Source organism: Condylura cristata, unplaced genomic scaffold (assembly GCF_000260355.1).
Source record: "Condylura cristata isolate star-nosed mole 26May11 unplaced genomic scaffold, ConCri1.0 scaffold00008, whole genome shotgun sequence".
Taxonomy (NCBI): Eukaryota; Metazoa; Chordata; class Mammalia; order Eulipotyphla; family Talpidae; genus Condylura; species Condylura cristata.
In genome coordinates this window covers 36,724,022-36,749,499 of record NW_004567109.1, presented here as the reverse complement: position 1 = coordinate 36,749,499, position 25,478 = coordinate 36,724,022, and the positions used below count along the sequence as shown (strand labels likewise).

At 33.9% G+C, this 25,478-nt stretch overlaps 2 protein-coding genes across 3 annotated transcripts in view; one reads left to right on the top strand and one right to left on the bottom strand.

Moving 5' to 3' along the window:
* The window catches only part of ITGB3BP (integrin beta 3 binding protein (beta3-endonexin)), a 35,427-nt gene extending 23,881 nt beyond the window's left edge, over positions 1 to 11,546 (top strand). Inside the window, exons 8-9 of one of the 2 annotated variants that reach the window (XM_004679509.2) lie at positions 6,369 to 6,419; positions 9,180 to 11,546. In XM_004679509.2, the coding sequence (XP_004679566.1) occupies positions 6,369 to 6,418 (50 nt within the window). In that variant the 3' untranslated portion in view covers position 6,419; positions 9,180 to 11,546. Of the gene's footprint in view, positions 1 to 6,368; positions 6,420 to 8,450; positions 8,569 to 9,179 lie in introns of those variants that run through there. The other variant, XM_012722773.1, reaches the window with a different exon arrangement.
* Positions 11,547 to 12,356: 810 nt separating this feature from the next.
* The window catches only part of ALG6 (ALG6, alpha-1,3-glucosyltransferase), a 28,172-nt gene continuing 15,050 nt past the window's right edge, over positions 12,357 to 25,478 (bottom strand). The window contains exons 8-15 of the mRNA XM_012722040.1: positions 24,320 to 24,505; positions 23,619 to 23,754; positions 21,475 to 21,560; positions 19,928 to 20,012; positions 17,742 to 17,812; positions 15,967 to 16,035; positions 15,643 to 15,841; positions 12,357 to 13,352 (exon numbers count right to left, since the gene is read on the bottom strand). Coding sequence (XP_012577494.1) covers positions 13,155 to 13,352; positions 15,643 to 15,841; positions 15,967 to 16,035; positions 17,742 to 17,812; positions 19,928 to 20,012; positions 21,475 to 21,560; positions 23,619 to 23,754; positions 24,320 to 24,505 — 1,030 coding nt within the window. The 3' untranslated portion in view covers positions 12,357 to 13,154. The remainder of the gene's footprint in view (positions 13,353 to 15,642; positions 15,842 to 15,966; positions 16,036 to 17,741; positions 17,813 to 19,927; positions 20,013 to 21,474; positions 21,561 to 23,618; positions 23,755 to 24,319; positions 24,506 to 25,478) is intronic.

Here is a 25,478-nt window from a genome sequence, read left to right as displayed (position 1 = left end):
ATTTTTAAAGGACAAGTTCATTAGAAAAAAAGAAAAAGAGAGGCATTGTCACACATGATCAGGAGAGCTGCCTTTCCTGTTTTGCAAAATGAACTGGTTTGTGGAAAGAGTGATTTTTATCTTTGAAATCAAGAGACACTTTGTTTATGGGTTGCACATGTCTATTGGAGTAAAGATATCTGCATGATCCTACTCCTTAGTAATTCGGAGCTAACTATCAGCTTCTGATTGGAATTTGAGAAAATGAAAACCTTTCTAAAACAGGTGAAAGTTCCCTGACCATTCAGGGTCCTCCTGGCCCAAAGGAGGAGGGAAGGAAGCATGGAAGGAGAGAAATAAATCTTGTATTGCTTTTAATAGATGATCATGTCTGGTGAGATCAACTTCCATGATTATACTATTAAAATATCTTTGAAATACATTTTCAGTTTAAGATTTAAATTTTGTCTTTTTATTCAAAGTTCTTTTGATACTACAAATAGGGGCAACAATGTATTCGCAAATGACAGCTTTAATGGTGCATTAGGATAAACAAAGCTTAACATGTTACTCTGTAACTGGTACCCTGAAAACTTTCAGATCATTAATGATATTTGATCTACTGTAAACTCTGAGTATTATGTCTGAGTATTTCACAGTATGGGAAACTAAATTGGCTAAAATAGTCAAACCAAACCAATAATTAGTATGTTTCCATATTGGAATCAGTAGATCATTACAGCAGCTTGCAAAACAGCTATTATTATCATCTTTATAGATAAGGAACAAAGATTTTAACACACAAAATGTTAATTAACTTGTTCACAAGTATTGCTTACTTAAAGGTGCAACTAAATACCTATCTTAAAAACTGTTATTTCTCCATTATTCCATGCTTCCTCTTCCAAAAAAACTAAAATCATCTAGTTATCCCAGACATTAAGCATAACTGAAAGTGGTTCAGGCAGTCTAGGCTATTAGACTGGGCATAGGATCTTTACTATACCAGCAATGACTTTGCAGGGAAAAGCACTGGGGTTCCCTGCTGGTCAGTTCCTGAGGCCAGCTGGGTCATGGCAAGCCCCTGCAAGGCTCATGTGGGAAGGGAGTTGAACATGCTTTCTGAGCCTTTCAGCTGAGCAGCTACTTCTGTCTCTCTTGTAATTTAAAAATATGAAAGTTAAATCTTTCTTTGAAAGACTTGAGATACTTTGTGACTAAGTTTCAGTCTCTCCTAATATGGCAAGTTTTTGAGAATTATGAAGGGAAATTGGAATGCTTATCTCTTGACTAGAAGTCTTTCTGTGCCAATAGTGTGACATTTAAAAAACATGTAATTTTATAGAACTAATAATCATATGTAGTTGTCATTTGACAAGTTTGAGAAATGAAGTGACAATTACAGAATAATTTATAAATTATATTATTTACTTATGAATTATATAATCTGATTATAGAATTATTAATGCTAATTATTAATGGGGAAATTTTCCAAAAGTATAATTTCCTTCCCAAAATATTAAGACATTAAAAGGCTATATTCCATGTGTTGAACCAGTTATATACCCTTTTAGTTATCCAGTGTAGACCAATTATCTATGTTTGTACATGATAAGCCTTCAAACTATTTTGTAATATTTTAGACATTAAAACTGATTTGCCCATTATCATGTTTTCCCTAAGAACTGAGTATTTATTCAGGAACAGAGGAAATTGTATTATTAAATTGTTTCAAAATTTCTAATAAGCACTGATTGTTCCTTATGGTGTAAATGAAAACTGAGTTATGATATATAAAATGTACCTAGTAATATATAACTAGGTTGTATTAATATATGTATTAATATATAACATGTCATGTTATATATTAATAGATAATATATATTTTAGAAGGTCATTTTCTATTTCTGTTTCTTGGCAAGAGCTGCCTTGGCTCTTTATATTCCTTAGGTAGTAAAGCTATCATTAGCTTTTCAGCAATTCTTAAACATAATGCCTGAAAAAATGATTGAAGCTTATTTTCCTTATAATTTGAGGTTGAGTTATATATTTTTATATAGATGTGTTTTAATTTAAAAAAGGGCTTTCCCTCCTTTTTCTCTGGTTCTTGCTTGGAAAAGATGATGCCTACCGACACATGTAAATTGTTTTGCTAAGTTACTTTCTCTCCATTGTATACATACATCCATTTTAAGAGGACTTTGCTACATTTTTGATATCTCAAACTAATATGCTTTCCATGTTCATTACTTGGGGACCTAACCTTTAGTTATTCATAGAGTTTTCTTTCTTTTTTTTTTTTAGAGCTCTAGTGTTCTTGCTTATTTTTTTCTCATTGATCTAACCATTAGTAAGAGAGGTGTGTTGAAGTGTTACACTACATATGTATTTTCTATAATATTTGTTTTCAGAGATAGTATTTAAAGAGTTTTCTTTAGTACTCTTTTTTCTTTTACTGATCTATTACCCAGAGTTGTTTAAATTTTAAAATGTTTTGGGAATTTTCATGTTAGAAATTATATAGCTAGAAATCAAATATAAAATTTAGCCCCTTAAGTATTGAATTTATTAAATAATTATGAAAATGAGAGTAAACAATTTGATTCAGTGTCAAAAGAATATCCCTCTGATTCTTTTTTCTTCAGATTCTTATAAAATTTTCCTAGGATAGGTGAAAGGAGACTAAACAACTTTTATGCTGTCATTGCCCTTTCAAATCAATTCTTTGGTTCTATGCAGTTTTTTACTTCAGTGCTAGCTTGTTTAATCTCATTTTCAGTTTTTATTATAGACAGTGGAGTGTAATTGCTAAGTTTTAAATAGACATCTGACACATTAAGATTTTATAGAACTCACTCAAGAGAAATTTAAAACATGTACAATAACATGAAAATGTACACTGAGGTTTAAGATTCTCAGAAGAACTGGACCTTTAAATCAAAACTTCTTGATAGGGCTTATGGATAAAAAAGGATCTCTTTTGCTAACTGCAAATTTCTTAAATAAAGAAAGGCTTCTTTTCTTTTTCCAGTTACTTAGGGTATAAGCCTAACTTCACTTTCCTTAATAATATTGGCTTTATGACTATTAGAAAAATAATGAAATGAAAGGTTCTTTTTCTGTTAGATTTGAATGTGAATTTTCATTATTATTTTTAATTTGTTATGCTGAAAATTCAAAACATATGACCATTCAATGAGTTGATACAGATGGAATGTCACATTATCATCACATGGTAAAGCATGAAATTATTTACTTTACATAATCAACCTCTACTTAAAACAACTTGGTACAAATATGCCTAAGTCAATAGGCGGCATTATATAGTACTTACTATTTTCATTTTTTACAGAGAATTAGAAAATGCCATCATTGTTGGTCTATGACTAGAACTTCCAGTAAACAAAATGTTTTTGAAAAGAATGTAAGCAAATTGTAGAGCAGTTGCCAAGATAAGAAATCTAGACACTTAGCTTTAGTCCAAAACATATTATATCTGTCTTGAGAATAATTGTGTAGGTTGCAGTATGCATATTTTAAATGAAATGCAGCCATCTGAATTTCACATTGTTCAAAAAGGTTAACTGTTTCAATTGTTTATAATTCAAAATATTTTGGAATTTCTAGCTCTGACCTTAAAAAACACAAACTATGTTTCTGATTACTTAACCAATTTACTGTGTTCTTAGATTGTAAGCTTCATATTAGTTACTGGATTTTGAAGTTTTCAAATCTTTGAACTACAAGATAAATTTTAAATTCCTCCTGTTCTATGGCTGAAATAGTTTGATATATCTTTTCACTCTAACTGCCCACTGAAGTTATCTTCTGAACTTAAAAGTATATTGTTCTTTATCCCCACTTTATGTTGAAACAAGTCCTTATACTTTAATATTCTTGGATTATGTGGAAATTGAAAATGAAGATACTAGTTTTGGTGACACAAACAGACATTAGTAGACAACTTGTTCTCCTAGGTCTTCATAAGGATGCAGCTGTCATTTATGCTGTGCTATGTGGGCCATACTTTTCCTTTAATAATGTTAATGCTCTTGTTTTACACTAGTCATCACTGTTTGGGAGATACATTACAACTGCTTACTTGAAATTTTTCTAGGATTTAAGGAAAAACAAGCTGTTTTATTTCAGTCTTCTATTAGAATTAAATATATTTATACTTAACTAGAAATGATAATTTTTCTTTTAAATCATTAAAAAAATTAAACCATAGATTTGTATTTAATAGCAATTATAGGTTTAAAAGGTATAAATAACTTTCTATCAGACATTACAAATATCCAGGTGCTCTGTATGTGCTGATGACAACAAAATTGAAACGAAAGACTGTAATAATTCTGACTGGTTTTCTCTGCAGAAGATATTGATTATTTGTGTGTGGTGAGAGATTTGGAAAATTCAATTAAAGGAGTTGTGCAAAGGTTTCATAAATTTTCCTTCTACAGCATGTACACAGACATTGTTGCGTATTAAATCAATGCAGCACTTCACAATATATTTTCTTTGAAACATAAAAATAAATAACATTTAAACAGTTCTGCTTACTACAGAAACAAATTTTATTTTCTGTGAAGCATTTAGTCATGTGCTATCACTGACTCATACACATTTGCCAGCTGTAACAAATTTTATAGACATTTTCTCCAGAGACATATCTCACATACTATGAATTTTTAAATGAGCAAATGGTGAAGAAGGGATGTCAGCAATATAAAAATTGATCAGTTAAAAGATAAAAGCATAAGTAAAGAGATTTGTATGGTAGTCTTAATAGGTTTTATTAAATAAAAATACTATAAAAAGACAGTAATGAATAGACTGAAGACTTAACTGTTCTTGAGGTGGAGAAAAAATATTCTGGCACATTAAGTAGAAATTGGTTTTGCGCTACCTGACAGGTGAACAATTTTTTCTATTTAACTCTTAGAGTAATCAGTAAAACCCCTCAAAATAGAGACAGATAAATCCTTTATGTAAGTGGTTTAGATATGTTAAGTATATACATGTAATAATAAAGCAGGGATTTTTAATGTTTACATAACTAATTATAGTTAAAAGCAGAACATGTATAATAAGTTAATAAGATGATTTTCTTCACAGCCCTCAGCTACGAAGCAAGTAGTTATTTTAACTCATCTTCCACACCATATGCCTCAGCCCTGTGGAATCTCTCAGGACTCCAGACCTCTGTACTTTTTTTCTCTCTCCCTGGATTGCACTTTCTCCTACTCTGTCTAGCAAATACTTGCTCATTCTATAAGATCAGCTTCAGATATCATATTCTCTGTAAAACAGTCCCCAGTTTGCCTAGGTAGAGATAAATTGCTCTATCTCCTAGGCTTCTGCAACACTTGTCTGAATGTTTATGAATGTATCTTGTAATATGGTGGATGTTACAATTATCTGGATTCAGGACTCTTTCTGGCCGGAGCAGTCTTTCTATATTGTAGCCCCAGAATCTAGTACAAACCCTGGATATAAGATTCATAATGCACATTCAACAAATGAATGAAAACAAATGGACATTTTAAGAATTTCTTAAAGGAATTATCTAAATATATTCAAATACACATAAATTTCTATCTCCTCATTTGCCTCATTCATTTACTATTTATTGAATTTGACCTTGAACCAGGCAATGTTCTAACATTCTAAATATACTAGTGAACAAAACTAATGAAAATCATCTTATTTACTTGTTATACATATTCTGCTTTTAACTATAATTAATTATATAAACATTAAAAATCTCTGCTTTTTATTACATGTATACACTTAACATATCTAAAGACATAGTCGTACCCTCAAGATTACAGAATCTAGCACAAAGGACAATATATTAAAGCATAGCATATTATAATTATAAATTCCTGGTTTATTTTTTGTGCTACAATTTAAAATATATATTCTGAAACAAAATAAGGCAACCAATAGGATGTTTTTTGTTTGTTTGTTTGTTTTTAAAGATTTATTTATTTGTGCATACAGAACTGGGGTACAGGCCAGAGGCTCAGGGGCGGCGAGAGGCTTCACCAGAGACAGAGTGGGGAGCAGAACAGGCAGATCGACGAAGTACCCCGCCGAGGGGAGCAGCGGGGGGTCAGGAGAAGTCTGTCACGCCATGTGGTCACCTCCGGTGCCGGCGGGAATCGAACTCATGCGGTGCTTTAACCCGCTGTGCCACCGGGGAGGGCCCACCAATAGGTTGTTAAAGAAAGAATTTTTAGCCCCAAATATATTATTTATAAGATAAAATATTATATTAGTATTCTTTATTTTCATTTCCTTTTGATCCAGTCTTTATTTTGCCTCATGACTCTGGCAAGTTACTGAGCTGTTTTCTGAAAATAAATCTTTTTTCTTTCATATAGAATTATGTCATCTTGACAGCTATGAATTTCTCAAAGCCATCTTAAACTAAGGTACTGTTTCACCTTTCTAATTAAGTCTAGCTTTGTTAAATTTCAGTATTTTGTTTAGTTGGAAATTTTACATACACTATCAGATTTGGTACTGTCTGTAAAGAAAATAGGAATATGTGCTTTAGAGCTTTCATTGAACTTATATTTAATACATTCTTATAGACAATAGAAGAGCAGTCTGACAAGATGTTAAGTTATACACTGATTGAAAAAGAACACTGGAACCAGCTGACCAGGCTAGCTTTAAAAGACAGATCACATCACCTGCACTATTTTATTTCTTCATTACCTCTGATCTAGATTATCATCATTCCTTTTATAACCTATGTCTGCTTTGTGGTCCGTTGGCCCAATAACCTGTCCTGCTACTGCTTTAAAAAATATTATTTACCATATTCAAAGTAAAACCCCAATTTATAGTGATATGCAGAATTCTCTTACATGGCCACAGCTTACTTTTCCTGTTTCTCCTGTACCTCATTCACTCCAGATTACTTACCATTCTCCAGACACATTCCTTAGAAAGTGCTTCCTTTTCCCCTGACCTCTGCTCTTCTCTTCTTTGCATGGCATACCTTTTCTCCCATCCTCAAAATATCACCAATCTTTCAAAACTTGCACGAGGTTCATCTGATACTAGGTTGCCTCACATCTCTCTATTCCATATCCTTTCATTGCTTTTCTTTTGTGTCACAGTTACCCAACTGATAGAAGTAAAGGAAGGTATTACACCTCCTGAGTTTATTCCCTAGGAACTTCTAAAATTCATAGTACTCCTGATACCACTGTGGCCAACTTCCTGTTTGCATACCAGTTTCTGCACTCTCTCACACTTCAGGGATTATGCCTTCTGTCCCATGTGTGTGGGAAAGTGGGAACCACCCCATAAAAATTTATTTGCTTTAAAAAGCAATAAGCCTTTATAAAACAATGCGAAAGTAGAGGACAGCAACCTATATGCCACAGGTAGTACTAAAGTCAAATAAATGTGTTTAGGAGAAGTAATATGTTTAGGAGAATAATGCTCTTAGCTAGTGTTAACAGAGGTACAGTGATGACTTTGTGAAGATACAACTTGGATAAATCATTTGGTAAATTAAAGTATGAAGCTTCATATAAACAAAGCACTATGCATAATGTCAACCTTTTGTAACCTAGTTATCTAATTAAGGACACAATATTTATATATTATAAACAATATAAGAATAAGCAGTAATACAGGAATACACAGAGACATAGATTTCCTCAGGGTAGAGTGATTAGGTCATTTTTAAAGGATCATGATTTTTAAGTTAGTTCCACATTCTCTGTATTATCTTGGATCAAGGGCCACCAAAACCCTAGGAATGGAAACATTGTACTTTACTAGGAAGCTGGAATTGAAAATGGGTAATTTTGATAATCTGTGGACACCTAGGCACAAAACAACTTGAATAGAAAAGGCAGAATAACAACAGTGGAAAGTTAGATTCAGGTCACGTCACTGACAGGATCAGCATGCTAATAAGTCAGACAATTCATTAGACAAAAGGGGATCAATGAAGATTAGATAAGTAACAATACAAAATATGTTTTAGAGAAGATGTAATTGTTATATCAAGAATGAATCCTGTCAATATATAACACTTATGAACTACATCACTAAATCTAAATTATTTTTGTGTTCTGAGATAACTCATCTCTAGAGCCAATAGAGCAGTGCAGAAATAAACATGCCACCACTCCCAACTTTTGGGCTGTGACATTCACATGGATCAAAATATTTTGCTGAACCCTAAAACTGACATCAGTGTTTTCCAACACAGTTTTAGTAGCCATCACTAGATGATGAAAATTCTTTGCTAAAATTTGATTGGCTATCCAACACTAACTCTACTACCTACTTAGCTGTGTGACCTCAAACAAGGATTGATAAAATTTATCTTGTGGGATAGTATACAAAATATTTAGTTAAATTAGTTAATAGTTTAATTAGTACCTCCCCCATTGTAACTGTTTAATAATAGTATTATCATTTCCTTTCCTTTATAGTATTATCATTAGTTCTGAAAACCTGTAAAGACAATAAAAGTGCTTAAAAACCACAGGAATTCAGACCAGACTCAAACAAGGCTTTGGCAAAAGTTGCTTGTCAAGTTGGCAACCTGTCCTCTTATAGGTGGGTGGATTCTGGCAAATTGGTACAGAGGATTTTGTTAATTCTTCACAGCTGCTGATATAACAAGGAAGGGGTACTTAAGAAATGAAGAGTTCACATGCTCTGTGGGAATATATGCCAGCAGTGCTAGTAAGTGACTGCCTTCTTCAGAGAAAGCACTAAAGGGCCAAACAGACAAGCACGTCTGCCACCACTAGGAGTCCCCAGAGGGACATAACCTGAACAGGAATGTCAGCAAATACTGTCTTTTTTGGGGGGGCAGCTGTTGGAGAAAACACCTGCTAAAAGGCCTTAAGGCTTATATAGACAAAGGCATGTAGATTCTGTGATTTCAGTAAGTTGTTTTGAAGTCTTAGAACTTTCTCAGATGTGCCTCAAGAGCCATCTTCATAGTCTGAAGCATGCTATGGAAAAATATTCATATCGACAGTTTTTGCTAATGAACCTCACTTAAGGCTCAAAATTAAGCAATCGAGAAATCACCAGTCTAAACTAGGTACCAAATTAGATAGTAGATGGTATTTAAGTCATTTCCTAAGTCACATATATGCTGAGTATTAATTTGAAAACTAATCTTAATAATCATCTTTTATATTCCACAGGCGTTTAGAAGAAATGCATTCACTATGAACACCAACTTCTGCATCTGCCTGATCATATTTAAGGGAACAGAAGAAATGTTTGTAATTAATCTGCCCAGTAAATACCAGTTCATAGCACTAGGCCAGGTGCTTGACTAGATAAAATTTCTTGCAGCTAATTTAAACTTTCTGCACACACCAGTAGATAATCTCAATGTAAATAATACATTTCTTCTTGACCCTTTAAGCAAGCATGTGGAAGAGAATCTTGACTTGAATATTCTGCTGTATCCTGAATACTTCTGTATACTTGTAGGATCTACAGATACTTATTAATAAAACATTTATGAAAATGGCACCTCTGGTAGAGGTATATTTTAAAACTCAGACTAAATTTCATGGTGAGTTTAATTAGGTACCAGTTTTCCCACTTAAAGTCTCAGATATGTTGGTCTTAACAAAAAAGAGCTACTGTTTCAGAGATGAGTTTTTATATCGCTTTATTCCCATGTTCATATAGAAAAATACTTTGTTTTAAAAATTTCACACGTTTATAAAACATTGGAGTCCATTTTTCAGTACCTTTAAACGTGATGTTGTTTTTAAATTGAGCTAAGCAGACTACTGTATTTAAAGAAAAGGCCTTTCATTTTGGTCAGTTTGTGATCCCCTCCAATTATTTTGAAGCATTAGTTGCTATTTTTCTATGGTGTTTATATCAGCATGTATTCTATCACAAAACAAAGGTGAAAGGGAATCACAAAATGTTTTATAATTTGATAACATATTATTTAAACATTTCTACTTTATATTTTACCATTTCCACAGGTAGGTAAATGCTGTCCCATACTTAGGTATTTGCCTTAAGTCTTGACAAAATTAGACACCGTGTCATCTAATCCTGTGTATCATGAAAATAAAAATATTGTGTAAAAATCTAAACAAAATTTAACAAATTAAAATTGAAGATAACTAATAACCCATTAGAAAAATGTCAGTTACCTCTTAAGACAGAAATGAATTACTGATAAAAGATTATTTTAAAAAAAGACTATTTAAATGCTTCAAAATTTAAATGACAGGTACTAAACAACAACCAAATTATCAAGCCTAGTTGACTTTACTAATGATTTATTAGTACTATTTAAGATTTTTAAGATAATCTATCTGTTAAATATTAAGAACAGTGGATAGTCCTTACAAAAAGTATAATTCCTTGGTGTCCTATCATTGAATACTGAGCTTAGGATATGACAAAACATATAAAGAAAACTATGTTAGTAGGAAAACAAAGGGTTAACAAGTAGATTGGTTTCACATGTAATCCAAGTTATGTAGGTATGTGTTTAATGCTATTAAATCGGTTAGTGTATGTTTGACCTTTTGGTATACTAAGCTTTTGCCTTTCAGAACAGCTGGGTCGGCTAAGAATCATTTCCCAGTTCTCTTCATTGTAGATCAGATGACTCTCGCTTTATCACCCCTGGAGGCCATATGAAGGACAAAGCAGGAAGATCCACACACAAAACTAATGTTTATATGGGGGGGAGGGGGAGGCCCAGAAGGAGGGGCTGGTAAGATACACTTGGCCCTGATCTTCCAATGAACATAACAGAAGAGAGACCAATTGAGACTTAAAACCTTTGTGTTACTCCAACCATTATTCAGTTACATCCTATCCATCTCTACTACTCTTTCTATTGAACAGAGAAGCTTCTTTGGCTGCCCTGACTTTTGTAAATGTTTCACTCACTTAGTTGTGGTTTATCATTTGGACAGAATGCTACATCGGGGATTTTTCTCCCCTCCTTAAGGCCTCAAAGGAAAATGACTTCTGTATGCTTCTTATTTGATACATTTGATACACCCCTATTCTCTTCATTTTAAGAAACAAACGTACGTTTATTGGCAGTAGAGAAAACTGCATTTCTCAGAAACATACTTCCCTCTAAAATAAAAATGTTAGAAGTTAGTTGATAGGTATATTAGTGAAGAAAATGAAGTCTTTAATAGTGTTGCACAACCTATCTTTATGTTAAGACATTCCTAGAATCCTGAGTTTGAGAGAAGTGGTCTGAAATTGCCTATTTCTGTGACTCTAACTCATCATTGGACATCTTGAGTATTTTGAAACCTAATTCCTCAAAGTTCCAACTGGATTTACAAGTTTACATAAAAGCTATGACTTAATTCAATGCAGTTAGAATAAGTCGTGTGGAAAATGTTTTGTTTGCAGAATTTGCCTTTAAGACCTTGAATGTGGGTGCATTTTATTGTACTAATGTCTATAAAATGTTTGTTTTCAAGTAATGCTTCTCCATTCCATTTATTTAGCAGTTAAAACTTCCTCATCATCAACTTAAAATAACAAACTATGTTAAAACACAAGTATGCTATTACAAAAAAAATAAATAAAAACTATACCAGGCAGCCAAGATGCTGACATTTGGGCACGTTGATTACAGATGGTGACCATGGACAGCAATGTTCCTGCTGATTCGGCAGCCATTCAAGGCTGCTTTTCTCAGCTGACCTGCCCTTTGAGTCTATGCACATTTGCTTTGAGAATGAAATACTTCTTGATTTTTGCTTTGTCTAAATCTACTTCTTGTATCAGACTTAGATATACCTTCTTGCATGAGCCTGTGGCTGTTCATGTCTAGAACCAAATTTGTTTATGTGTGTGTATGTATTTGGCTTGCACTGTAGCTTATTTAAGATAAATTACGGGGCCCTCCCTGGTGGCACAATGGTTTAAAGCAGAGCATTATGAGGCTCTCCGCAGCCACTGCAGCACAAGTTGGATCCCCAGACAGGGAGTTAACCCACAAAGAGTGACAGATCTCTCCTGACCCACCCACACTCCCCTCAGCAGTGCTTTTTATTCCATCTGCCTGTTCTTCTCCCCTCTCTGTCTCTGGTGAATCTTCTTACCCCACACCCTGCATCTCTGAACTGTACCCCAGTTTTTGTATGCATAAGTAAATAAATCCTTAAAAAATTAACTACCATTTACTTAATATACTTTAATGGCTATCTTATAAAAAAACATTAAAGTACAAGTTGATAGGCAAATTGCTTTATTTTTATCAGCATCTAAAAACACATCTTCACATGAGAAACTAATGTATATAAATTTTACATTATTTTTACTAACTGAAAGCTAAAGAGAGGCTTTTGCTAATAAAAGAATAATACACAAGGCCAAGTTAACAAGAAGCATAATATGAATCACTGCTTAGGGCAGTGATAACTTTGAACCATGTTATAACAAAAGAGAACAGATGTATGAAGTCCTGTATATGGTCATTTAACTGAAGAATGATCCTGGAAGTTTAAAACCTAGTGGTCATAAGCAAAAAAAAGGCTTCACTAAATCACTTAGATTTAAAATGAAAAAAGTTTATTGTTTTAATTACAGTCAAGTAAATCAACATTCATGGCAATAAATAATAACATGGTTTAATATCACTGCCCTGTTAAAAAATTCAAATTTGCACATATAAAAAGGCATTTTAAATTCCTCACAATAATTAAAAAGATAACTACAAATTCAATCCCTGAGATATAATTTCTAAAATGAATTACATATTTGTTGTCTTCTAAAGGGTAAGGAAAACTAAATTTAAATACCAAAATTATTGATTTCCTTTAAAGAGTGACTAGTATATTAACTCACTGTATTTGTAGGTTTTTCTTCAAGGCAGTAAATCCAAGAACATTTCCTAAGTAAACATGAGGATTAAGGGAATTTTTCTTTTATTTTCCCACTTGAATAATCATAAAACTACAATATATCTTGGCTACATAATAATCAGAAAAAAGCCTCCATTGGGCTTTGGTTACTACATACATTTGTGTAAACATCAATGACTTTTCAACATTTCCTATAATTCCATTATTCTCAAAGTAATAATAGATTTATATATAGCAAATAGCAAAAAGTTCACAAAAACTTTTTGCAGTTAACATTTTCACATTTGCTTACAGATACAGCTACCTGATTTTCTTCTGATTTTTTCTACTTTTGTAATCCCACATGATTACAATGTTAAAGTATACCAAGAAGAACAGGAAATTCAAACAGGATACAAAACATACCAACACAGAAAATAAGTCTGGTAATTTTTGAGGAGGATCCACTGAGACAGTTACCAGCGTCAGAAGCACCATAGTGATCACTGAGATAAGAAACTATGAGGAGGAGAAAATAGTATTATTGAATTTATAAAAGAGAAAATATAAATGTACTAATGACACTAATTTTTAGCTGTTAATGAGCAGAACTGAAGTCCAAACTCTCAGGAGTCCAAACTCTCCCTCTGGTGGCTCTCAACCTAGGCTGCATATTAGAATGATCTGGGGGGTGTTCAAGACTCTCAAAGCCAAGGTCACACCCCAAATCAATTAAATCAGAGTTGCTGGGGTAGACCATAGCTTGTCAAGTGAGTTCCATTATATTTTGCTAAAGTCTGAGAACCTGATTCAAATCAACCACTGAAGAAAGGCATCTGTAATAGATAGTATTGCTAGTCAGGGTTAAACTGAATATATCCTCCAGAATTCTGGGTCTTTATAAGATATAAAGAAAATCTAAGCTAATCTAAGAATACATCTATGAAAATTTTTTTGATGGAAAATTACATTTCTTGTTCGCTGAACAGTTTCAAGGAGCTAATGCTATATAGTTAAGCACAGTGGGGAATGTGAAAGAAAATAGTCTTCTGACCTCAAAGAGAATTTCTAAGTTTAATTAGGGGAATGTATGAACTAGTTACATGAAATCAAAAACTCAGGTTTGCCAGGGTGACTGCACACAAGGCTGATTAAAGACAATTTATGAAATGAGTAACTGAAGGCAATGATAAGCCCTATCTTTCTGCCCACACCCCAGCAGCTCTCCAGGAACTTTATGCTGAGCAAAATTAACAAAGCAACCTGGATAGGTATGAAAAATAAAACACTGAAATCAGAAGAGAAATAGAAGTTGAGCCCGTTTTGCTAGTCAGGAAGTTGCCCCACAACTTAAAAAGGAAGTAATTGTAGCTGCTAGAAAAGGTGCATAAATGCATGTGTGAGCACCCCCAGTGTTAACAGAAACAACTACATAAAGACTTTTCTATATGTACTTTTGAATGTGACAGAAGATTTGCCATATATGAAGAGTTTATCGTCTATGATTATAGTAACCCGTTGGGTTTACCTGAAAAAATTGCCACACAGAGTTTTAACATTATCCTAGCTAATCCCCTCTATTTTTCTAAGGAATGCCTCAGGAAAACATCAGAAACCTTTAAGTTTCTGACAGCATATCTTCTGTGCACAGGTACAGTCAGGGAGGAAGAAACAACAAAACTTAAAGATTGCAATTTTATTCTAAAACACACCTGAACCGTGGCAAATGAGTTTTGCTGTTATATGAAATAGGAATCTGGGCTAGACTGTGATGTTTAGATGCAGACAGGAATTTAAGACAGTAAAAGACCTATTGTGACAGTTCCCTCTTGTTATTAGTTAAATCACATAATCTCTCCCCCTATCCCACAACTGAGGCTTTCAGTCCAATTTCCAAAACAAAACATAGTTTCTCATTATTTAAAAAAAAAAAAAAAAAAGTCCCAACACAGGTTAAAGCTCAACACCAAGAAGCTTGCCACAGCTGCTTCACTGCAAGTTTGATCCCCAGCCAGGGAGGTGACCCACATGGCATGGCGCAGCAGACCTCTCCTGACCAGCCTTCTGCTCCCTTCAGCAGTGTGCTTCATAAATCTGCCTGTTTTGCTCCCCACTCTGCCTCTGGTGAATCCTCTCACCACTCCTGCTCCTCTGGCTTGTACCCCAGTTTTGTATGCATAAATAATTTAAAAAAAAAAATCCCAGTCACATTTTATTATTGCCAAATTGAGTACATAGAAAAAATAATTACTGTGCTTATAGTAACTGTGTGGTAGCTTTCTACACCAATTCATTCAGTTGATTACTGTCTTGAGCATGAATCAACTAATTTGCAACAAAGGTTCCAATGTCTTTATTGCCACTGGAATGACAAAATGAAGTTGAACTACTACCTCACATGAGACATAAAAATTAACCCAAAATGAATCAATGACCTAAAGATAAGAACTCCTATGTTTTCTTCTAGGCTTTTTATATTTTTAGTTCTTAATTATCATAGTAGAGTAATATGTCCCATGTATATGAAATGTCCAGACAGCCAAAGCTATACAGGCAGAATTTACATAGACTGATGAATTGCTATGAAGGTTGGGGGTTAGGGTGAGAGTGGAATCAGTACAGGATTTCCTTTTGAAGTAATGGAAGTAAGCTAAAATGATACTGTGGTGATAATAGTACAATCTATATAAAATCAAAACTTTAAATGCATGAATACATGTGAATTATATCTCCAAAGAACTATAAAAGTAAAATAGTAAAATATTTTTAATTGTGCTAAGAAACATTACTTAAAAACTGAACAACTTACCAAATGTTGTATAATTTTAGGAAAAAATGTAAACCATGGAAGATATTTCCTAACAGAAACCGAAAAGGATTTCAACTGCAATTCTTCCTCAGAAATCTTTTCGAATATTGAAAAAGAAGTTGTACAAGCTATAAAAAATGCTATCACTGTCACAACTGAGGGCATAAAGAGTTTATCCTTCAACAGAAGAGGCAGCATACTAGAAAGGAAAACAGAAAAAACATCAAAAGAGAATTGATAGTGCAAACCATAATCACTTAGTAAAAAATTTTAAATGCATTTGTAAGAACTATAATGAAAATATTTTATGGAAATTGAACTCACCTAAATGTTGACACAAGTAAAAACCATGTAGACATAAAAGGAATTTCACTTAAAACTAAGCACACTGGTCTAAAAAGATAGAGAAAAAAATATTTTAATCTTATACAATATAATTTTGACTCAAAAAATATAGACACAGTTTACCTATTTGACTTTTGGGATACTTAACAAATAAAAAAACATATGGACTACAAATTCATTTTCTAAATAATCATGAATCCAGACTAAATTAATTAAAACAAAGAAAGGTGTAAATTATTCAAAATAACTGAAAAACTGTTTATTCCAGGATACCATTAATTTTTTTTAAGATTTATTTATTTATACAGAACTGGGGTACAGGCCAGAGGTGTGGAGGGTGAGAGGATTCACTAGGAACAGTGTGGGGAGCAGAACAGGCAGGTTGACAAAGTACACTGCTGAGGGGAGCAGGTCAAGAGAGGTCTGCCACAGCATGTGGATCTCCTCTGGGGCAGGTGGGGATTGAACTCATGAGGAAGTGGCTTAAACTTCTTAGTGCAGTGCTTTAATCCACTGCGCCACCAGGGAGGGCCAGGATACCATGAATTTAACATTTCTCTGGCACACAAACATAAGCTTAAGAAAAGCATAAGACATATCTGAATGTTCAGGAAAGAATGTGTTTATATAGTTCACCCCATCTCAGTTAGCAAATATGAAATAAATTATCAATATAGTAGTTTTCAGACTTCTTTTTATGATCCTTTATGTTATGTATCACTCAGCTAAGTTAAAAACTAAAGTTATCACAGAAAGGCTCATCTGTCACTGAAAAGGTGACAAAAGAGGCAAGAGTCATAAAGGAAAGAAGTTGATAATGGTGGAATAAAAAAAGAAAAAATAGTAGAAAGAGGAACCACTGTGGCCTCCTGTGTGGTACAGGGGTTAAAGTCTCAGAGCTATCAAGCTATCCAGCCACTGCATCACAAGTTCAATCCCCAGCCATAGAGCTGACGACCTCTGCTGTCTCACATGCTGCTCCCCTCAGCAGTGTACTTCAGTAGATCTGCCTGTTCTGCTTCCCACTATGTCCCTGGTGAATCCTCTCATTCCCCACACCTGTGGCCTACACCACAGTTCTTTTATAAATCTTAAAAAAAAAAAAAGGGGGGGGATTACAACTGACATGGAAAAAGGCACAAAATAATGTAAAAATAAACTATTGTATTATTTGGGGGAAAAAAAAAAGCTATATGAAAAGAGCAATCATAAAGGTCCAGGAAGGAAATGGTTGACTAGGTTGACTAAAGAGCTGAGGGTTGCTGGTCTTAATTCTATTCTTACCACCAGCCTGACTCTATCACCTTCTGAGTTCAGCTATGGCTCAAGTGGGGGGCAGGGGGGCGGGAGTGAGGGAGGAGGCTAGTCAGAAGACTAGAATCCTAGTCCATCTCTGTCTCTCACTGTATGACTCTGAACAGATTAACCTTTTTTCTATGGAAATAATATTGTATTGTAATCTTGTATTATGAAGCAGTTGAAAGATCTCTTTTACAAATATCACCTGAGCAAAGTCTCTTGGGAAATCTACTTTTTATTAGCATATAGAAGACATAGGAAGAAACAAAGAGAAATAAGAAGCATATCTGTAATAATTCTATAAATTGTTTTCAGTTAAAATACTATATTTTATGCAATTATATAATACTTATGTAGTTCGTTTTGCAGTTGGGTAGTCTTATATATAAGCAATAATTTCTATATTATAAACAGATAATCATAAAAATAAATATGTTTGAAACATTTTTACTTACAATGACACCAAGAGAATGGACTTCTCATGTACTTGGAAAGAAAACAAAAAGAAAGAGAGTGCACAGCACACCTTTAAGAAAAAAGGGAGGAAAATGAGCTATAACAACTTGTATAACAATAATTTAATAGCTTAATGTAGCTTTTATCTAGAGAGACTATACAGACACGCTAATACATATAGCATTTTATTCTAGTCTTTCACAATAAAAATACTGTTTAAAAAGCAGTGGTTATATGGCCCTCCCTGGGCACAGCAGGTTAAAGCACAGCACTGAGAATCTAAAGCCGCTTCCACATGAGTTCAATTCCCGCCTGCCCCGGAGGTGACCACATGGTGTAGCAGACCTCTCCTGACCCGCCCGCTGCTCCCCTCAGCAGTGTACTTAGTCGATCTGCCTGTTCTGCTCCCCACTCTGTCTGTGGTGAAGCCTTTCACCGCCCCTGAGCCTCTGGCCTGTACCCCAGTACTGTATGCACAAATAAATAAATCTTAAAAAAAAAAAAAGCAGTGGTTATAAAGGTACACTTTACACCCTAGAACAAGTTCACTGTGTCTCACTCTTACTTCACACTGCTACTTCAGTCCTGAGTCTTAACTGCAGATGCCAAATGTATTCCTGCCTTAAGGAAAAACCTGCTTTTTTATCAAGTCAAGCCAGATCATCTTGTGATTGACTTCTTCAACTTGACCATTCAGTTCCAGCCTCAAATGTCACTTTCCTAGAAAGTCCTTCCTTACTCAATCTAAAGCAGTGTCCCTTAACCACAATCCATCAGCACTAAATACTACCCAAATAAGTGAAATGTAAATTAAATGTAAATTGCTGCTATAGATATATCAGTATTCATACTAATTATACAATTATAGACTGATACTGAGAAATCATTTAATCTTGATGGGGAGGAAAACACTTGATAACAATTATAATGGCAAATGCCTTTAAAACAATGAGAAGCATTCAAATAGAATTCAAAATATCAACAAAATAAAATTTAAAAGCCATTAAGATAAGCCCTCTTTAGTTTTTTAAGCAATCATATTAAAGTACAGTAAACATTAAAATTAGGAAATTAAGACAAAGAAATTTTTTTCTGACTTATAAACCTAAAAGTAATCATTTCTAACCCTGTTACAGTTATCCAACTTGAAATCCCATTATCTCTGAAATATACCTTTATTTATAAGCTCTTTCCTGAAAATAATATTTAAAAAACCATAAGCTTATAAATATTTCAAGTTAGGTCTCTAGCTATCTCAGAACATTACTAACCATATTTCCCGGTTCTAAACATACAATAACATATTTATTAATCACAGATGACTTAGGACACTAAGTTTATTCAGAGTGGGGGTGGGGGTGGGGGAGAGAAATAGTAAAAGAATGCACATAAGGGGGCCTCCTTATGGTGGTGCAAGGGATTAAAGGGATCACAATGAAACTATCCACAGCCACTTCAGCAAAGTGTGATCCTGGTCAGGGAGCTGACCCACATGAACAGCAGATCTCTCCTCACCCATCCACCCATTGCTTCCCCTCAGCAAGGTATTTCAGTCAATCCACTGTTGTGCTTCTACTTTATCTGATAAATCCTCTCATACTCACACACCCCCACACACTTCTGACCGGCACCCAGTTCTTGGATGCATAAATGAAATAAGTCTTTCAGTGAAAGATATAAATTTCACTGTTTGTAAGCTTCCCAGAATATTCCCCCATCCTTTCCCACCTCTGCACTTCCAAGCTTGTCTTGACTTCTTATCTACTACATAGCCTCTTATTCCAAATCTTGACCAGCTTTCAAAATTTGGCTCCAATCCCTCTTGCTCCAAGAGACTGTCTAAAATCTGAACCACCAATAACATTTTCTCCCATTTTACCTGTATCTGATAGAACTTATACCAATCACTTTACAGCTTCATTACTTAAGCATATGTTTATTGCCACTTCTCTGTATTCCCTCATTAGGATTATAACACAAAATTGAAATTAAATAGCTGTTCATTTAAACTGAAAGATTCTGATTGTTGAGTCTAGGGTCTATGTATGTAGACACTCAATAAGTGTTCACCAAATAAAATGTCTTTTCCAGATAGGTCTTTTCAAGATCAAGATAATAATCTGTATTTTTAAGTCAATTTCAGCAAGAATTAAATATCTAAACTAATAAAAAAAAAAAAGCTTACCAGAGTAAATTTGAATCCTTTGAGAGAAGGCTGTAGTGTTAATTTTACACATGCAGGAAGCAGGCTCAAAAATGTAAAACAAAAGCTAAAAAATTAATAAAAATAAAGCATTTACTTTTTTGTAGTTATACAGCTAACACAAAGAAATTACTTATCAATTTATACTGATTTTAAAAGTTTATTTTATTTTTGAAATTTAAAATTAAGACCAAAAATATTCAAATAAAATACATAAGTTGAAATTAGTATACCTTGTAATAAATATATATGATTGTTTAATACAGAACATAAAACCTTGTAGTAATAAATGTTGCTTAAGTTATTCTAGTATTTAGTACTACTTATAGAAAAGATACAAAGACAGATAGCTAAAAGACAATTACCAAACACTAAATAAGAACACATCAGCAGGTATAAAAAGGTAATGCTGTATTTCTTTTTTTTTTCTTTTTGATAATGCTATATTTCTCTATGTTTATAACACAGTGATAAACTTCACTCATAAGAGAATCTCTGCCACCCTCATTACAAATGTTGATTATCTGATTTCCAGACCAGAGTAAACCAGAAAGAATAAGTTAGAAAGGGAGCAGAAAGCTACAAGTCTCTCCTAGTGATGGCTGATGAGCAAGGAAGAAAAAAAACTCAACAAGTTGAGCAGTCTAGACCATCTAGTGCCATGGCCAAACAGCCTTTGAAAGCCCTGACAACAAGTATTATAATGCAGTACAATAACTCAGCTTCCCACTTGTGGCTTTGTGGTGTTGCCTTGGCTAGGCTGAACACATTCCCTGAATTCTCTCTAGTATGCTTCCTGTTATAATAGGCTACAAGGGATTTTCTCAAAAAAGTCAGAGGAAGGCAGGCCCATTCTGTAGCCCCATTCACATACCCTCTTTCAGTTATCCATCTCTAATTTTGGTGCTACTGTGAAAATCTTGGCAAATGTAATAAAGTCCCTATTCAGTCAATTTTAAGCTAAGGAAAGGAGATTATCTTGGGCAGGCCTCACTTAATCAATTCAAAGTCTTTAGGCCTTGCCAAAGTGTAAGGACCCCAAACAGCAGCTGGTTCTGAATCCCTCTTCTTTCCCTTAGATAGTACTTCCCAAATGTCGGCCATGTGGACTTCAACTTGCTTAGGCAGCTGCCTCAACTTTATAAGTCAATTCCTCAAAATAAATTCTCTCTCCTTTTCCTCCCTACCTCTCCTGCACACACATAAAAACACTTAGAGTGATCACCTTCTTGGTCTACTTCCCTATATGAACCCTGATATATCCTGAAAACCATGACAGTTCAAGAGAATGTTAAATCATGTTCAGCATATACACTCTATTAAGGAGGAGAGAAATAAGTAATAAACCAGAGAAACTTCTAGATAAAACAGTCCAAATAAAATAATTTTGTTGAATAGAAGGATAGGTTTATGTTGCATGCAAAATTCACTAATAAAAAACACCTCATACTGTAATGATACCAGACAAATGAGATATTAACAAAACACTTTTAGACAGTAGTTTATGAAACACACTTTGTATCTCTTACCTGATTATTATCTGGATGTGCTGTGGCAAAATATCCTTGATCTTAAGAAAGATACTGAAGCTACACCAGATATTAGCTACTTTATCCTAAAGGGAAGAGATTTATTTGTTTTATACTCTGGCTTAATTGATTACAATATTAAGTACCACAAAGCACAGTTCACAGCCTCTAAATAAATAAATTTTTGGAATATGTGAAGTTTTTGCTCACAGTTTTACAAAGAAGTTGATTAAACATTACAAAGATAAACATATAATCTCTCTCTCAAGCATTCTGCATTTTCCCCATCGGGAGTTAATCTATATCACTAGCCAACCATAATCTAAATATACCCAAGAAATACTTAAATTTTTCGAAAAGCAGTATACTACTACTAAATCACTCAAGTTATTCATATTTGGAGATTTTCATAAGAAATTATTTTACTAATTTGGATTATTTTAATCATAAACTGGAAATTATTTAGAATAAGCACCAGCTACCAGCAATTACAAGAACTAATTGCTAATAAATCAAGCTTAAGGACATTAACAGTTACAATAGGGTCACTTTCAGAATTAAATTTGTGATTACAGCTCTGCTTGTAAGCCCATTCTCTACACAGCTACTCGCTCACAGCTCCTCAGGCAAATCAGCAGCGACTCACCAACAACTGTACCCTCTACCTCCCTCTGCAAGACAAAACACATGCTCTTCAGAGCCTACCTGGTGGCACAAGGGGTTATGTCTCATCACTATGAAACTATCTGCAGCCACTGCAGTAAGAGTTCAATCCTCTGCCAGCAAGCTGACCCGCATGGCACAGTAGACCTCTCCTGTCTCACCTGCTGCTCTCCGCAGCAGTGTTTTTCAGTAGATCTGACTATTCGCCTCCCCACTCTGTCTCTGGTGAATCCTCTTACCCCCTGTACCTCTGGCCTATACCCCAACTCTTATGAATGAATACATAAAATAAATCTTAAGAAAATCCTCTTTAGCTTTTGAAAGCAAAAAGTGAGTGGAGGTGAGCAGCAGCACATTGAAACATGTATGATAATTTTTATAATTTTATAATTAAACACTATTCCTAAAATAGAAGGCAAGGCAAATAAACAGGCAGTTTATGTGGGAAATTAAATTTTTCTTTGAAAATATGTGAACATTAGTAGGTACATATAAAAAAGAAGCTAGAAGCATGAGCTTCAAAATTCAAATCCTGGCTCTGTCACACATTAACTATATGAATCTAATCTTAATTTTCTGATCTGTAAAATGAGTATAAAATTATCACAGAGCTACTGTAAGGACCAAATAAAAACATAGGCCAAGTGCCTGGTGCCTAGTAAGTATGTGGTGGTGATAGGAACAGTGATTATTTATGAATATCAATGTCATAACTACCACTGACACACAGCCACACATTCCTGCTCCTTTCACAGTACCAAATTATTTTCTTGTCTCTTACAAAGTGCTGCTTCCAACCTCCCGTAGGCTCATTAGAAGATATTCTATAGCAATTTATGTAATCAAAAATTAAAAGGATAAATATCCTTTTCTGATTTTTTAAAAAAATGTTTATTCAGCAATAAATTATCTATAAAGATGTTGTCTCTAACTTTATTAAAGGGTGCTGTTTAAAAAAATGGTTTGTTTAATTTAATTACTTAGTCTAAATCACCAAATTATCCATGTAATAAATGTGTAACAAGACTGATTAAGCATTAAATGAAATGAAAGATTATCATTAAATATTACTGTGGATGAAGGTTATATATGACATAGGAATGATAAGCTCTTTTGCAGCAAACATGATTATTAGTTTTTAATTTCTTTAGACAAAATGAGACTACAACTAACTACAGAGCTGTTACCTTTGTAGCTACAAATGTTCTTGCTATCTTTTATTATGGACCCTATTTCATTAGAAAAATGTACAATTGAATTGTAGATCTCATGATGGCATAAATATGACCTACTCTTATAACGCACTAGAAAATGCCATCTGAATGAGAGGTTATATATTGGATTGAATAACTGGCAAAAAATGATGATGAGAGAAGATCAGCTAAAGTTACCATTCCTTTCATATTTTCTACGTGAAATCCCAAAGGTCACAGGAAAGGTACTATAACAGAGAGGGATAAAAGGAAAACTTTTCAACATGCCTCAAACAAGCCACGATCAACTGGGAAGAGTCTTCTTAGAAGCTGCAGGCTTTGCTCCCTTTCTGTAAAGAATGGCAGCCAGCAGAGAATGAAGGAAGCCACAACAGTACACGCTAGCTTGACTAACAGTACAAACCTAGAACCAAAGCAAAAGTGACTTGTAAGAAAGGGAAAGGTTAATGATTGAGAGATCAATTACTAAATGTAACAAATGAAAATGTATGGTAATGATGACTAATGCTACCACTACAGGTTTTCAATGGGAATCAACTCAAAAAAGAATTTCAAGAAATTCACAGCCATTGAAATGAGCACTCCTCCAACAAAAAGACTATCACCATCCTAATTAAAATTTAATAAAGACTCCTTCCTATGCAGCAAAATAAAATCAATATGGGATGTATTTCTGGTAAATATAAATTGTATTATGCTCTAAACAGATGAACTCCTATGGCAATATACTAACAAATCAACCCACATTACCTCCAGTTAAGTGTACATGGATCAAAATATTAAATATTCAAGGAGAAATATTTAAAATAATACAGAATGTGACTTAATCTCCCCTTCCCTTTACCCTATAAACAATACATTAAGAAGAAATGACCAAAATGAGTGTAGACCACTTTCCTTCTGGTAAAGTATGCCAAGTAAATTCTCTGAAGTAATTTTTTGAATTCTGGTGTTTAAAAGCCACTTACCCCTTTCCTTTGATTCCTTTTTTAAAACACTTGCCAAGTAAAAAACAAAAAAATGGCAAGGAGTGGTAAAGTTCCATTTGCTTATAATTTATAGCTAAGCAAAATGCTAGTGACCCTAGCAGATCCCAGTCACAAGATACTCCAAGAACACCCCACAAAGCAAAGCCAAGACTCACAGAATTATATATGTTCCAGTGTTAAGGAAAGTGTCTCAGTAATTAAAAGAGATATATCCTGCATTTTATAGGGTACGTTTCTTATGTAATGTAAGATAACATATCTAATAAAAGTGACTTTTAAATAGAAATTTAAAGTATTGAAGTGATAAATTTGAAATTATATACAATGGCCTCAAATATATTAAATCTACTGCTAAACAAAGCAACTGATTTGATTAAGTTTATAAAGCACTGAGTAGCTGGCATGCAGCTTGGTTCTGCTAAACTACTTTATAATAATACTATAATAAAATACCAAAATTTAAAGAATAAAACCATGCTCCAACCATAGGGTAAATTCTTCCTCTATAATATTCATCAATAACATAAATATATGTGCTTGGTTAGTATTGTTATTTAAAACATCACAATTATATTTTCAGCTCAAAATGGAGAGCTCATTTATACTCTCCTTTCCAAGACCCCCTTCAAATAATAAAGAATGAGAAAAGTATAAAGTCACAGCCTTAATGAGAAAAAGAAGATGGATTACAATGGGAAAAGATCTCAACACATTCCTAGAAGACAGAAGAGGACAGAGAAGTGGTCACAAATAGAAAGGGATGGAAGAAGCCACAGCTTAGAGAATTCACAGAGGAAACACGGTCAAGCAACAAGCAAGCCCACTTAATAAGCCCCTAGAGAACTCCAGGAACAACCAAGTAGATTGCAGAAATTAAGTAATTTGTGGAAAAAAGAACAAGAGGATTTACTGAAAAATCCCTGGATACGGAAGTCAAATCCCATATCATTTCTGTACAAAGGTTATTTTGGAGTCATAATATTTATCCCCAAGACAACTAAAGAAGGAATATTTCCCCAAAGAAATGGAATAAGTGGCTGGTGTAATAACTAGCATAGGAGATAACACTACAGAGCAAAAACCTTCAAGTTCCAGACATCTAAGAAACCCACAGTATACTGGCCACCACACTGAAACA